The sequence below is a fragment of the Chiloscyllium plagiosum genome, chromosome 2, assembly GCF_004010195.1.
Source record: "Chiloscyllium plagiosum isolate BGI_BamShark_2017 chromosome 2, ASM401019v2, whole genome shotgun sequence".
Taxonomy (NCBI): domain Eukaryota; kingdom Metazoa; phylum Chordata; class Chondrichthyes; order Orectolobiformes; family Hemiscylliidae; genus Chiloscyllium; species Chiloscyllium plagiosum.
In genome coordinates, this window is record NC_057711.1 from 25,028,619 (window position 1) to 25,043,479 (window position 14,861).

The 14,861-nt window shown below is 40.4% G+C and overlaps 1 protein-coding gene and 1 long non-coding RNA gene across 8 annotated transcripts in view; one reads left to right on the forward strand and one right to left on the reverse strand.

Moving 5' to 3' along the window:
• The window catches only part of LOC122557672 (cadherin-related family member 2-like), a 156,600-nt gene that overhangs the window by 10,755 nt on the left and 130,984 nt on the right, over nucleotides 1–14,861 (forward strand). For 6 of the 7 annotated variants that reach the window (XM_043705509.1, XM_043705516.1, XM_043705533.1 and 3 more), the window contains exons 5-10: nucleotides 9,423–9,488; nucleotides 9,841–9,930; nucleotides 10,078–10,167; nucleotides 10,299–10,415; nucleotides 11,067–11,195; nucleotides 11,297–11,372. In XM_043705509.1, the coding sequence (XP_043561444.1) occupies nucleotides 9,423–9,488; nucleotides 9,841–9,930; nucleotides 10,078–10,167; nucleotides 10,299–10,415; nucleotides 11,067–11,195; nucleotides 11,297–11,372 (568 nt within the window). The remainder of the gene's footprint in view (nucleotides 1–9,422; nucleotides 9,489–9,840; nucleotides 9,931–10,077; nucleotides 10,168–10,298; nucleotides 10,416–11,066; nucleotides 11,196–11,296; nucleotides 11,373–14,861) is intronic. The other variant, XM_043705541.1, reaches the window with a different exon arrangement.
• Nucleotides 9,283–14,861, reverse strand: part of LOC122557699 — a 29,541-nt gene continuing 23,962 nt past the window's right edge. The window contains exons 2-3 of the long non-coding RNA XR_006313914.1: nucleotides 10,356–10,447; nucleotides 9,283–9,767 (exon numbers count right to left, since the gene is read on the reverse strand). This is a non-coding gene — a long non-coding RNA (uncharacterized LOC122557699). The remainder of the gene's footprint in view (nucleotides 9,768–10,355; nucleotides 10,448–14,861) is intronic.

Here is a 14,861-nt window from a genome sequence, read left to right on the forward strand (position 1 = left end):
ACACAGCTTTTTATGATTTATGCATGAGGACTCCAAATCTCTCTGTGCTATGTTTTGCAACTTTTCTTTCCATTTAAATGATATTTATCTCCTCTATTCTTCTTGCTGAAGTGCATAACTTTGCATTTTTCCTCATCATATTCCATCTGCCAAGGTTTTGCCCACTGTTTAACACTGTCTCTATCCTTCTGTAGCTTTCAAAATGGTTTTTGTGTCATCTGGACACCTGGCAATAGTACATCGAATTTCCTGATCCAACGCATGAATATACCTTGTAAATTCTTGTGTCTCCAGCACTGATCCCTTGTGGCACTTTATCAGTTACACATTGCTATTGTGAAAATGCCCCTGTATGTAACTTCTGTTAGCTAATCCTCATTCCATGCTGATATGATAGCCCCAACACATGAACATATTTTAAAAGGTTCATTCATGGAATGTGGGCATCACAGGCTAAGCCAGCATTTATCGCTTTTCCCCAGTTGCCCTTGAGAAAGTGATAAGCTTCTTTCACGAACCACTGCAGTCATGAGCTGTAAGCTCGACACACAATACCATTGAGGAGGGAGTTCCAGGATTTTGATACACAAACGCTCTAGGAACGGTGATACATTTCCAAGTCAGGATGTTGAGTGGTTTAGAGGGAAAATCGCAGGGAGTGGTGTTACCATGTATCTTATCTCATTGAATAATCATTTGAGCAGTAACTTACCAAACACTTTTTACCCTCTTATATATCCAGCTTATTACCTCCTCAAAGAATTCCAATACATTCGACTGACATGATTTCACCGTCATGAAGTCAAGCTGACTCTGCTTGATTATATTCTGTATTTCAAAATACTGCACTATTGTATCCTTTATAATGGAATCTAACATTTTCTAACAACAAATGTTGAGTTAACCAGCCTATAGTTACCCGTTTTCATCTCTCTCACTTTTTGAATAAGGGAGTTACATTGACAACTCCAATTTTTGGAATTTTTACAGAATTTAAGGATTCTTGGAAGATTACTGACTGTGCAACCACTATTCCCATGGCTTCTTTCTTTAGTATCCTAGGATGCAACCCATTAGATCTAGGGTACTTATTAGACTTTAGTCCCATTAGTTTCCTTAACACTTTTCTCTTATAATAGTCATTGTGTTTGTTTGCTCCATACCTTTTGTTTAGTATTTTTGTTGTGCTATTAATATCCTCTACTGTGAAGATTGATACAAAGTATTTATTGAATTTTTGCCATTGTTCATTCCTGACATCCAAGTAGCTGCTTTTCCTTTATGAATGATGCTTTTTTCTCAGTTTTAGATATTTTAATCAACCTGATCAGACAGATTATGAATCATGTTTGGGACTTGAACCTGGACCTTCTGATCCAGAACCCATATTAGGGAACCCATATTATGGCCCAGTGGTATCATTGCTAGACTATTAATCCAGAAACTCAGCTAAGTTCTGGGAACCTGCCTTTGAATCACACATTGGCAAACGGTGGAATTTAAATTTGATTTTTAAAAACCTGGAATTAAGAATCTAATGATGACCATGAAACCACTACTATTTTTCATAAAAACCCATCTAGTTCACTAATGTCCTTCAGGAAAGGAAATCTGCCTTCCTCACCTGATCTGGCCTACCTATGACTTCAGACCCACAATAATGTGGTTGACTCTTCCTAGCAAGTCAAATCTCAACAAAGAAATAATAAAGGACAGACTAACAGGCAATAACCGAGGTACTGGAAAAGACAACGGCAAAAGCAACTCTGTCAATATTAACTCTAATAATGCAAATTCCTTCTTGCTAACTTTGGGGGTTAGTGCCAAAATTGGGAGAGCTATCTCACAGACTAGTCAAGCAGCAGTCTGACATATTTATACTCACGGAATCATACTTTACACCATCATCACCATTCCTGGATATGTCTTATCCCAACAGCAGGACGCACCTGGTAGAGGTGGTGGAACAGTAATATACAGATGGGAGAAAGTCACCCTGAGAGTCCTCAACATTGGCTCTAAACTCAATGAAGTCTCATAGCTTCAGGTTAAACATGGATATGGAAACATCTTGCTGATTACCCATACTGTCCTCCCTCAGCTACATTGAGGAAGCACTGAGGGTGGCAATGGTACAAAATGTATTCTGACTGGGGGGGTTTTCAATTACCACCACCAAGAGTTGTTCGGCAATGTACTACTAATCAAGCTGGTCGGGTTCTAAAGCACATAGCTGCTAGACTGGGTCTGCAGCAGGTGGTGAGGGAACCAACAAGAGGGAAGAACATACTTCACCTCATCCTTGCCAATCTGCCAGCTGCAGATGCATGTGCCCATGACAATATCAGTATGATTGACCACTGCACAGACCTTGTGAAGATGAAGTCTTGCCTTCACATTGAGAATTTCCTTCATCGTGTTGTGTAGCACTAACACTGTCCTAAATGGGACAGACTTCGAACAGTTTGAGCAACTCAAGACTGTAATGCCCAAAGATTTGGCAGCTGATAGCATGATTTCAACAGATATTGCTGCATTGATCGAATAAAGGTTGAGTCCCTTGTGAATGTATACCTTCACTCATGGTTTTGTACCACAAGTTCCAGGTACTGTAAGGTTACCCAAAAACCGATGAACAGGGAAATCCAACATTGGAGAAACCAAAATGGGGAGGAACTTATATGTCACCAGCAACTCAATAACCTAAATATCTCCAGTGCTGATGCAGCACTGTGGGCCACCAACAGCAGCTCAATTGTACTCAACATAATCTGCAACGTCATGACCTGGCATAGCCCCCACACAACCATCACCATCAAGCTGGGGATATGGAAAGTGATTCAATGGGGAGTGCAAGAGGATATGCCAGGAGTAGCACCAGACATACCTAAACATGAGGTTCCCAATGCTTTCTGACTTGATGCCTAGGATTGTAACAGAGAGATGTCATGAGGATGACTGATTGGCCTATTGGTTTATTAAACTGCTAGAAAGCTTTTTGTGTATTTTCTCAGATGACCACTTTTGGTACCTTTTAATTTTTGCCACCTCTAGTATGTGGTATGAGGTGAGGTTTGTTTGAGGTAACTCACTGCCACTAACCATCCTTTGTTTTTTCTTGTGCCTATCTAATGATTAGTGATACATCCTCGTAGCTAATCTGTAGAAGAGGCCATATTCTTATTATGCAAAAAGGATCATGACATAATAGCAATAAAAACAAGTACATTTGGTCAGGAATAATACTAGAACCATAAGCAGCTGGTACAGATACGTCTTCTCCCTCCGAAATCTGGAGTAGAACTGCATGTGTCCACCCCAGATTGTGTGAAATAAGAAGAATGAGTGTAACCAAGGTAACATGAACATCAACCCTTTTAGAACCATTACCATACACAGCTTAAAATTGAGGGGTGATAGATATAAGACAGATGTCAGAGGTAGTTTCTTTGTTCTGAGTAGTAGGGGCGTGGAATGCACTGCTTGCAACAGTAGTAGAATCACCAACTTTAAAAGCATTTATATGATCAGTGGATAAACATATGGATGAAAATAGAATAGTGTAGGATAGATGGGCTTCAGATTGGTTCCACAGGTTGGTGCAACATTGAGGGTTGAAGGGCCTGTACCACGCTGTAATGTTCTGTATTCTATGTACAATACTCTTCCATCTTGTTATTGGTCTCAGGTTGTAGCGAGGAGATAATTCCAATGTTTGACAAGATGCAGTTGTTAGATCTTGATCTGATCTGATCTGAATGTCAAGACCGATATGACACTTCATACAAATGTGATCTCCAATAATGGTGTACAAATGAATAGCTTAATGGACGATTTCACAGGGCATTAGAGACAACCACACAATGTGGAACTGGAACAAATCCCAGGTCCGTTGAGACAGAATGACTGAGTCCTTTCTCCAAAATCAGCCATTTGAATTTTGGCACCAATCCAGCAGTTTCAATCATTATCTTTTCTGATGCAGATCAAAGCTTTACCAGACATTTTTGCATTTCGTTCCACATCATTCAATTTAAAATCATGACCACTGGTACCTTGGCCCAATACCTCAGTGCTCAACTAACATAGACCTAAACCATCAGACTAGACTTGATTTAGCATCATGTTTCTTAATACTTCACTCTGCTGGAGTGTCAATTTAGTTTGTGAGGGCAAGTCTTCATTGGGATCAGATGTTCATCCTGCTCCTAAGTCACAAATGATTTTAACTGAACCAAGTTGAATAATCCAGGTCTTTTCTCCGGAGTAGGGTATTCCAAAACTGGAAGGCATAAGTTTAGGCTGAGAGGGGAAAGATTTGAAAAGGCACTATAGGGTAATTTTTTCATGCAGAGGGTGCTGCATGCATAGAAGGAGCTTCCAAAGGCAGTGATGGAGGCTGGTACAATTATAACATTTGAAAGGCATCTGGATGGGTACATGAATATTAAGTGTTTAGAGGGATATGGGCCAATGCCCTGAAAGTGATGAATTGGACCAAAGGGTCTGTTTTTGCACTGTACATCTCTATGACTCTATGACATGGGAACAGCTAGTATCTAACACTCTAGATTAATAAGAGTAAGATGCACTAAACGTGCAAATATTTCATTCACAGTCTGAACTTCTACATTTTGCTCATATTTAGTTTTCATCAAAATAAGCAAACCATCCTATTGTTGCACCAATAGCCTTTTCTACACACTCCTGCTCCCTCTGCCACAATCAAAAGCTGCAAATAATTAACAATTACTTATTTTGTTAGGCCATTTCTAACATTAAGCCCAGCCTCCAAAAGGTTTGGTGCTGGAATTTCCTCACTCAGTCCTCAGGTTAAGATTACATCTCTGCCTAATGGAATCATTGAAACAGACCTGTCTTGTTACCAAGGATTTGATTGGCTTCAGTCAATTGGGATCAATCCTTGACACTTGCAAGTCGAAAGTGCAGTCAGCTGGATTAAGATGGGAGGCCTGCAGATTAGTGTGCTACAACAAATTCTCCTCTTTACACCTACAGTTCATGTGTGTTCGTCAAAGCATTCTCATTTGCAGTCTATGACATTTCCATGCAGACCTATGCTAATCCAAAGTAACTACTTTCCAAATCCTTGCTGTGGACAAGTGGTCTACAAATTCTGAAATATGACATCCCTTATCATGTTTTACAAATCTCTGATCTCCCCTTAATCTTCTTTGATCTTGTGAAAAAAGCTTGTGAAAGGAGAGTTTCAGTCATCTCTCCTCATAACAAAAAACTCTCATGCCTGGTATCATCTTAAAATGCTTTTCTTGAAATAATTTTGAGTTATAAATTAGATTATCTCCTGAATGTATTGTTTGTGTTGGCTTGACATGAAACCTTTAGAAATTAGCTGGCTAACAAAAATGTTAAACGACATGCCACAGCAAAGGATTTGATGTTACAGCCTGATTGTAACAAATCACATCTGGTTAAATGTCTCAAGCAATAAATGTGGAGTTCTGGGGCTTGTCCAGCTCATTAGAACGGCTGGTCTATTTAACTTCTATAGGGTGCTCACAACCCAAATATCTTAAAGGTTACAAGAATATGTTCACTAATTGTTGTCAGTATTAATGACAATTAAGCCGCCACTACACCCACAACTTCCATCTTCTTTAGGGAGTAGTCTTCCAGGGATGGTCTCCTGTTCGAATGGAGGCCAATCCTATCATTCAAATTGGCTTCTGGGCGGAGACATTGTCACTGACATTACACACACTTTGTGGAGTTAAAACCACAGAAAGCTGTGAGCCTGGCTACGTGCCAGTTGATGGGAATATCAAAGTGAAGAAGGGGGAATAACCTGTTACGTTGGTGCTTGTAGAGAAAAGGTAACTGAGTGATCACAGCACGCTTGTAACTCTGAAGTGATGCTCAAGTCTCTTTCAAACATATTTCACATTCAGAGCCTTTACAAGTCACTCCTGGGGGAAGGGGGAAGGAGGCTAGGATGGGGAAGGATGGGGAAGATAACTGGCACTTTTCAATTTCCCAGGTAGACCACTCTTTGGTAAGATTTTTAGACCACAAGATGTTGATGCAGAAGTAGGTTATTCAGCTTATCAAGTCTATACTGACATTCAATGACATCATGGTTGATCTGATAATCTTTGACTCCACGTTCCTGCCTTTTTCCCATAAATCTTTGATTCTCCTGCTGAAAACCTGTCCATCTCAGCTTTGATTATACTGTATCAATAGCTCTCTGTGATAAAGAATTACACAGATTCACTACCCTCTGAGAGAATAAATTACTCCTCATCTATGCAACCCATTATTCTGAGGTTATGTAGTCTGGTCCGAGACTCTCTGACAAGGAGAAGCGACCTCTCTGCACCTACCATGCCACGTTCCTTAAGAATCTTGTATGTTTTAATAAGGTCCCCTCTCATTCTTCTAGGTTGTAATGAGTACAGGCCCCACCTCTCTTTGTTAAACAGTCCCTCCATACCTCATCCCAATGAATGTCTTCTGGACTGCCCCCAATGCTAGTATATCTTTCATTAGATAAAGCTTCTCACTGTATTCCAGTTGTGGTCTGACGCGTGTCTTGTATAGTTTCCTTTGAAATATAAGGTCAACATTCCATTTGCCTTGCCGATTACCTCCTGAACTTGGGTGTTAGCTTTTTGTGATTTGTGCAGAAAGATTCCCAAATTCCTCTGTTTTGTAGCTTTCTGCAGACATGGTTGGCTTATCCAATTTTTAGAATCTTTCTTTCTCACTGATCCATGTCTTTGCTGTGAGCCATGAACTATTTTAATAAATGTGTTCCATTTGTTCCTCAATGGTCCTTGCTGGCAATCTCCTTTTCCAGTCCGCTAGAGCAGGCTCTGTCCTCATTCCTTTGTACTCTCATAGAACATAGAACATAGAACATTACAGTGCAAAGCTTCCACATCCTTCCTATAATGTGGTGACCTGAACTGTATGCAATACTCCAAGTGTGGCCGCACCAGAGATTTGTACGTTGTAGCATGACCTCATGGCTCCAAAACTCAATCCCTCTACTAATAAAAGTTAACATACTGTATGCCTTCTTAACAACCCTCTCAATCTGGCTGACAACCTTTGGGGATCTATGTACATAGACACTGAAATCTCTCTGTTCATTTACACTACAAAGGATCTTACCATTAGCCCAGTACTCTGCATTCCTGTTACTCCTTCCAAAAGGAGTGTAAAATTAGATTAGACGTCCTACAGTGTGGAAACATGCCCTTTGGCCCAACAAGTCCACACCACCCCTCCAAAGAGTAACCCACCCAGACCAATTTCCCTCTGACTAATTCACCTAACACTATGGGCAACTTAGCATGGCCAATTCACCTGATCTGCATATCTTTGGACTGTGGGAGGAAACTGGAGCCCCCAGAGGAAACCCACGCAGACACGGGGAGAACGTGTGTGGAGTCTGCACACAGTTACCCGAGGCTGGGATCGAACCTGGGACCCTGGTGCTGTGAGGCAGCAGTGCTAACCACTGAGCCACTGTGCCGCCCCATTAGCACAGTTATTTCCAATCCAAGAAAATTCCTCTTAAACTGAATGTTAAATTCTACCATATTACAGTCACTGTTTCCATGGGGATCTTTTACTTTGATATCATTTGTTAAATCTACCTCATTATAGATCACCTGCCTCAAACTAGCCCGATTCCAGGTTGGATCCATAATGTATTGTTCTTGGACACTATCCTGAATAAACTCTACAAACGCATCCTTGTCAATCTGACTGTCACAATTTATATGAATGTTAAAGGCACCCATGATTAATGTATTGAATTTGTCTCATCATGCTCTCATCATCTCCTGACTTATTGTCTGTCCCACATAAAACTAAGGTGCCTATTAACTACTCCTAGCAATATCTTCTTACCCTTTTAATTTTCTTCTATATCTCTATCCATGTGCATCCTATACCTTCCAATCCAAGGTAATTTCTTGCTATCATAGTTAATTCATACTGTACAGCAATGCTATCCAACATCATTTCTTTCCTGCCTGTCCTTTGGAAAATTACATATCCCTGAATATTTAGTTCCCAGTTTTAATCTTCTTGTAATTCAGAGTTATATGCTTTTTAATTTTGTTCCTGTTTGAAGTCTTTCAAGAAAGCCTCAATCCTATTCCTGCAGTGTTGTTGGTATTGGATCCTTACTGTCCCTCTGAGGAGATGTCCTAACATCTGGCACCCTGGAGGTAAAACCTCCCTCCAGATTCTTGCTTATGTCTTCAGACAACAGTATCTATCCCTCCAGTTATACCGTCCTCTACCATAACTACATTCATATTTCAATCGCCTACTTGAATTACTCCCTGTAACAGGATGCCACAGTCAGTTTGCGATCCTGTCCATAGTCCCCACTCTTGTCCATACAGCTTTCAAGAATGTCGTAACTGTTGAGATAATTGTTGGTGCTAATGCTTCTCATTTTTAACCCCCGGGTCACCATACCTGCCTCATCTGCAGCCATACACTCCTGTCTCTGATAACAAACCAATTTTGAATATCTTGGTCTGAGGGGTATGACTGCCCACTGGAGTAAAGTGTTGAGGTGTCTCTCCCCTTCCCTCAAGGTCTGCATTTATGTCCTCACTGATATGCCAAGTGACCTGGATGTACACTTAGTCAAGGTGGCGGATACCATTGCCTTGTTGAACAGGCCATCTTCCATTCAGCTCATGAGCATTGGTCAGCTTCGTTTTGGGGGCCCCAAGTGTCCACCTTTCATAAAACAAAAATAGAGATTGCTGGAAAAGCTCAGCAGATCTGGCAGCATCTGTGAAAAGAAACTAAAGTTAACATTACCTCTGGTGACCTCTGGTTTCTTTCCATAGATGCTGCCAGACCTGCTGAGCTTTTCCAGCAATTTCTAATTTTTGTTTTTGATTCGCATCATCTGCGGTCCCTTTGGTTTTTATTTTGTCCACATTTCATCACTGAAGTGGATTGGTGGAGCCATCATTTCTAGACAAATGAAAAGAAAAGCTGAAAAGTAAATACGATGAACATTGGACAATTATTCTAACATTCTACCAGGTTGTTTCACCAGGTGGTGAAGTTGAAAACTTGGGAATGGATGGCAATGTGGAATTCAAACACAAATAGATCAGCCACTATCTAATTGAATGACATATCAGGCTCAGGGGGTGAATGATCTATGTCTACTCCTGTTTCATATGTTCATAAGTTTGCAAAATGATCAGAAGCCTGTGATATTTCTTTTGTCCTGTTTACTATTTTGGTGTGACATGTTTCTGTTTGCAATTTAACAGGATTAACAGCTGAACCAAAGCAACAAGAAAATGTACAGAAAATTAGTGACCAATGTAATTTAATATTCCACGAGGCATTTTAAATATTTTACACTTAATCATCACATTAACCTTTTGCAGGTATATGAAAATAGCAATGATCACTTTGGAGTAATTATTACAGTTGATGATGGGATAAATGCATTGGTAAGTTACATCAACAGTAAGTTATTATTGTTTACAGATACATACCCTTCACTTCATATTGAGAATCAATTTTCAAAGTTTTTCTACCAAGACGGTACTGAGTATATTTGAACTGAGTGACTTCTACAAAATCTTTAAGGTCACTTTACAAGTGAAACTTCTAAATAACCAAAATTCCAGTCAACACAATGAGTCAGGCACTTTGATGCAACATTCCATATGATCATTCATGAGCTTCCCAATAATCCTAGCTTTCCTCTTCTGTGGCAGCAGTGATTTCTGGGTATTAATAGGAGAAAATGAGTGTGATAGGAATATGGAAAAATAGTTAACGTTATTTTGTTTTGTATAGGTGAGAAAGACTTTACATATTTATATTGAGGATGTTAATGACAACTCGCCAGTATTTAAAGGGTTACCATATCAAGTTGAAGTTGCAGAGGTAACCAGTTTCACATGTTGAATTGTATCGCTTTGAACTTGCAGCTTTAAATTATGGTCAATTACATGTTGTCAAAAATGACATAATAATGGCAAAATTGCTTCTGAGAACATATTATTAAAAACACCTTATTTACTTTTGGAGCAGAATGAAAATGTGGGAACTGAAATATTCAAAGTATTTGCAAGAGACATTGATAGAGGCAATAATGGTTCTGTAACATATGAAATTCTCGAGGTAATTGCTATACTTCCCTTTCTCTAATGCTCTAATATTCATTTTGTCCAATACATTAGATATAGTGCTTTTCATAAATTGTATATGTGAAGTACATTTGGTGGATTTTTCCTCTTAATATTTTTATCTAGCTTCTACCCTCAGATAATAATGATTTATTTGAAATATCCAAAAATGGAAGCATTTACCTGAAAGGTCAGCTGGACTTCTCTGTAAGCACCATTTATCAGCTTCTTGTCAAAGCAGAGGTATGTAGTAATAATCCAGGTCATTCCGAAGTCTAAGCAAAGTTTCAGTTGCAAAGTTTATTTACATTTTTAAAAACCATGCCGTATCACTCAGTATAACCTGTGAGGTCTCATCTACTGATTAATGACAAGGAGCAGATGGAACAGCTTGTCACTAGGCAGATATCTCATTAGTTGAATTGATTAAGAGGCAATGCTCAGTATTAGGTTGTTAAAGCAGTAAAGCCAACTGAGCAAGATATATGTCCACTGTGTGAATGTATGTAGATAAAGATAGAGAACAGTAGGATGTGGAATGATTTTTATCAACTGCCCACCCTAATTCATTTCTTCCAAAGGCTCAAACCTGTACAAATTCCTTCATCCCTCAGACCTCCCTTTCCTCCTACAGTCCACAGCATTGCAAAACGTTCTCTGTCACCGAAATATCTTGTTTATCTTTGCTTTTCTGCCCAATTACAATCTTGGATCTATCCAGCATTAAAAGCTTTCTCACAACTTATTAAAAAAATTAGTTTTCATTCAAGGACAAAGTTGGCCAAGATATTTTGGGTTTATCACAACAGAGCGGATGAATTAGTTTTAAGTTTCTTGTAAAATAGTTAGTAATACATGCTGGAAGGTGTAAAATTAATCTAATTCTTTCAACAGGATCAAGGAGAACCAGAAACAAAATATTCCACTGCCAGACTGATCGTAAATGTGATTGACATACCAAATAAACCACCAGAATATTTAAGCTCATTTTACTATGTTCGAGTTCCAGAGAATTTACCCGTGGTATGTTTGATAGTAAATTAACATTATTTGCAAAATGTGCCATATTATTGCATGTGACTTCCAATTGACCTGGTAATGTATCATAAATATTCTTTGTTTAGAATACAAGTATCATCACTATAACAGCAATTGATGGAGACCAAGGTATTAACAATCCAGTCAGATATAGTATTAACGGTATGTATTTCAGCATTGATGAGAGATCCTTACCACATAATAAAAACACAAATGAAGATTTTAATTCTTTTTGCTGAATATATTCTTAGCAGTTCTAAATTTGCCAATCTGTCATCTGCACAATACTGGGAAATCTTTAGCGCTGGGAACATCCACTCTGTAAAGGGCAGGTTTCCATTATGTGATATTAAGCAGCAGCAGTGTTCATGGCTGAAAAGCGGTTCTGAGGGTAGACTTTTCCATTCTCTCTGCCTTTGACGAGCAATTGGGAAAACTGCGTTGGAGGAGCTGCAGAGGAGATTCACCAGGTTGCTGCCTGGGATGGAAAATTTATGTTAAGGGGCAAGGTTGGATAGGCTTGGGTTGTTTTTGTTGGAGCAGGCAAGACTGAGGGGTGATCTGAGGAGTACAACAATATGAGGGGCATGGACTGAGTGGATAAGAAGCAGCTGTTCCCCTTGAAGGGTGAGTCATTAGGGGACATGTGTTCAAGGTAAGGGGGGAGCGATGTGAGGAAAACCTTTTTTTAACCGAAAGTGTGATGATAGTTTGGAATGCACTACTTGAGAGGGTGGTAGAGGCAAGTTGACTCCATCCTTTAAAAAGTACCTGGATGAGCACTTGGTACACCATTACATCCAAGAACTGGGAAGTCAGATTAGATCGAAGGGTCAGGTGTTTCTTGTGTGATTCTATGATTATATGAAATGGTGAAGGGATAGAGTTATATAAATGAGAGAGTGAGCAATTCCTCAGAGAGCTGTCGATGCGCACTTAGTGAGTTAATTCATAGAAGTGTAGAAAAAAAAAAGAGCAGGAAAAGGCCATATTACCTTCTGAGCCTGGTCCACCAATGGCATATACCTGATAAGGTCAACTATTTCCTCCGCTCTCTGCTAAGCGCAAATTTCTTCAAAGTTGTCTACTTCAGAAACATGCCAGTTCTTTGCATAAGCAGTCGCAGTGAAGCCTCTCCATGTACTTCAGTTCCTGAGAAGTCTCATTTATATGCAGTCTGCCATAAATGCTTTCTGTGATTAAGGTAAAAGATCAACTAGGCCATAACCTAACCCAACATCTGCTTGGTGTTAACTAACCTGACCAGGCCAGGCAAATGAGCTTCAACTAAAAACAGAGATCAAATTAAATAAGTGATTAACCTAAAAGGGGGATTAACAGAAAAGATCAATAGAGAGTGGGATGGGTGGAAAGGAAAGCGAGAGAATGGAAGTGAAAGGGCAAGATTGTTGGGCAGGAAATGAAGGGATCATGGGTAATGGGGGCAGAAAACTGAGATGCTGAGGGCAGGGGAATAGTCATAGAGATGAAGAGGGCAGTGAAGGATGGAAGCTGAATATTAAGGGCAGATGACACAATGGAGTACGTTGGCATGCTGAGGGCAGAGAATATGCAGTGTTACTGAATGGGGGAAGTAGCTAAGCATGGGCATCTCAGTAAAAGTGGGATCGGGGAAAAGCTAGAATATTTAGTCAGTCAGAAGGATAGTTGCTTGATGTTGAATTCCCAATCTCTTATCTCTTCCTGGAGCCACAATTTTGGACAATTATAGTCTCAGAATATGACAGAATTTAACAAAGTTATTGCCATGAGGCAAGATGATCCCCATATCATTTTTCCTTGGTTGGTGATGGCTAGCACGAAGGGCCATAGCTTTAAATTGAGGGGTGATAGGTATAGGACAGATGTCAGAGGTAGTTTCTTTACTCAGTGAGTAGTAAGGGCATGGAACGCCCTGCCTGCAACAGTAGTAGACTTGCCAACTTTAAGGGCATTTAAATGGTCATTGGAAAAACATATAGTTGAAAATGGAATAGTGTAGGATAGATGGGCTTCAGATTAGTTCCACAGGTCAGTGCAACATCGAGGGCTGAAGGGCCTGTACTACGCTGTAATGTTCTATGTTCATCCTGAATCTAATCGATTATCTCTCCCAGGAAACTATTCAGTTTCTTAACCTTTCCTTAGTAGCTTGAGTGTGAAAGTGGGAACATTCCTCATTGCTGTCCAGTGTCTGAAACCCTTAAAGTTTCAAATGTGGGGGGGGGGGGGGGGGGGGGGGGGGGGGGGGGGGGGGGGGAGATTGGATCCAGCTACGAGGCTCCATGTAGTCAAATGGTCTTCTGACAATATTGAAATAATTTTTCAGTTCAGCAAAACCAGAATGGATAAGTGAGAAACCATAACAGGGTTGCTTGCATTTTCCCAGCTGTCATAGCTGGTGGGTGAGCCTCCGTGGCATCAAGAGGTCTGCAAATCAATTGTTTACTGATCCTGATCACAGGCCACTTCACCTGTGACCAGAATATGCAGAGACCTTCATAAGATGGAAGTACAAACACATTTTATTATTGCTAAATAATTAAACATTTTGTCAAAGATTTTTGTGTTCTCAGGACAGAATCAGAAGAATGAGTGTGGTGCTGGAAAAGCACAGCAGGTCACGCAGCATCTGAGGAGCAGGAGAGTCGTTGTTTCAGGCATAAGCCCTTCATCAGGAAAATTGGGTGGGAGGTGGCCTAAGGAGGCAGAGAGATAAATAGGAAGGGGTGGGATTGTTGGGAAGGTAACTGGGAATGCGATTGGTCGATGAATGTGGGGGTTGATGGTGATAGGTCGGAGCGGAGAGTGGAGCGGATAGGTGGGAAGGAGTTGGACAGGTAGGACAGTTCAAGAGGACAGTGCGGAGTTAGAGGATTGGGTAAGGTGAGGGGTGGGGAGATGAGGAAACTAATAAAATCGATGTTGATGCCGTGCAGTTGGAGGGTTTCATGGCGGAAGATGAAGCTTTCTTTCTCCAGGCATTAGGTGACCAGGATTTGGTGGTGGAGGAGGCCCAGGACTTGCATTCCCATGGTAGAGTGAGAGGGAGAGTTGAAGTGATCAGCCACAGGGCCTGTGGGCCCCCCACCCCCACATTCCTGATGAAGGACTCATGCCCGAAACGTTGATTCTCTTGCTCCTCAGATACTGCCTGACCTGCTGTACTTTTCCAGCATCACACTCTTGACTCTGATCTCCAGCATCTGCTGCCCTTACTTTTCCTCAGAATCAGAAGAATGCCAAATATCAGGATGAAGCAACAGTTACATTGCATGAGAAACGATTGCTAATTTGTTTTCAAGTCCACTTCCATTGCTATTGTGTCCTCTGGTGCAATAGACAATACAAATAAATAGAATGACTGAATGTTCAGATTGTCTTTGTTAGCTGAAAGTAGGGGACGATCTGACAATTTAAATTGTTGGGAAATGGGACCCAGTAGCTTGAATGATTGTTTCTTTGATTAAGGGACTGAAACCAATGGGGCCATAAATGTAATATTAAATGTAAAGGCTCAGGCACAAAACAGGAGGAACATTTTGACACAGTAAGACCATAACACCATAAGAAAAGGAACAGGAGTTGACTGTTCAGCTCCTTGAGCCTGCTCCACCATTTAATAGGATTATGGCTGATCAGATGTTCCTA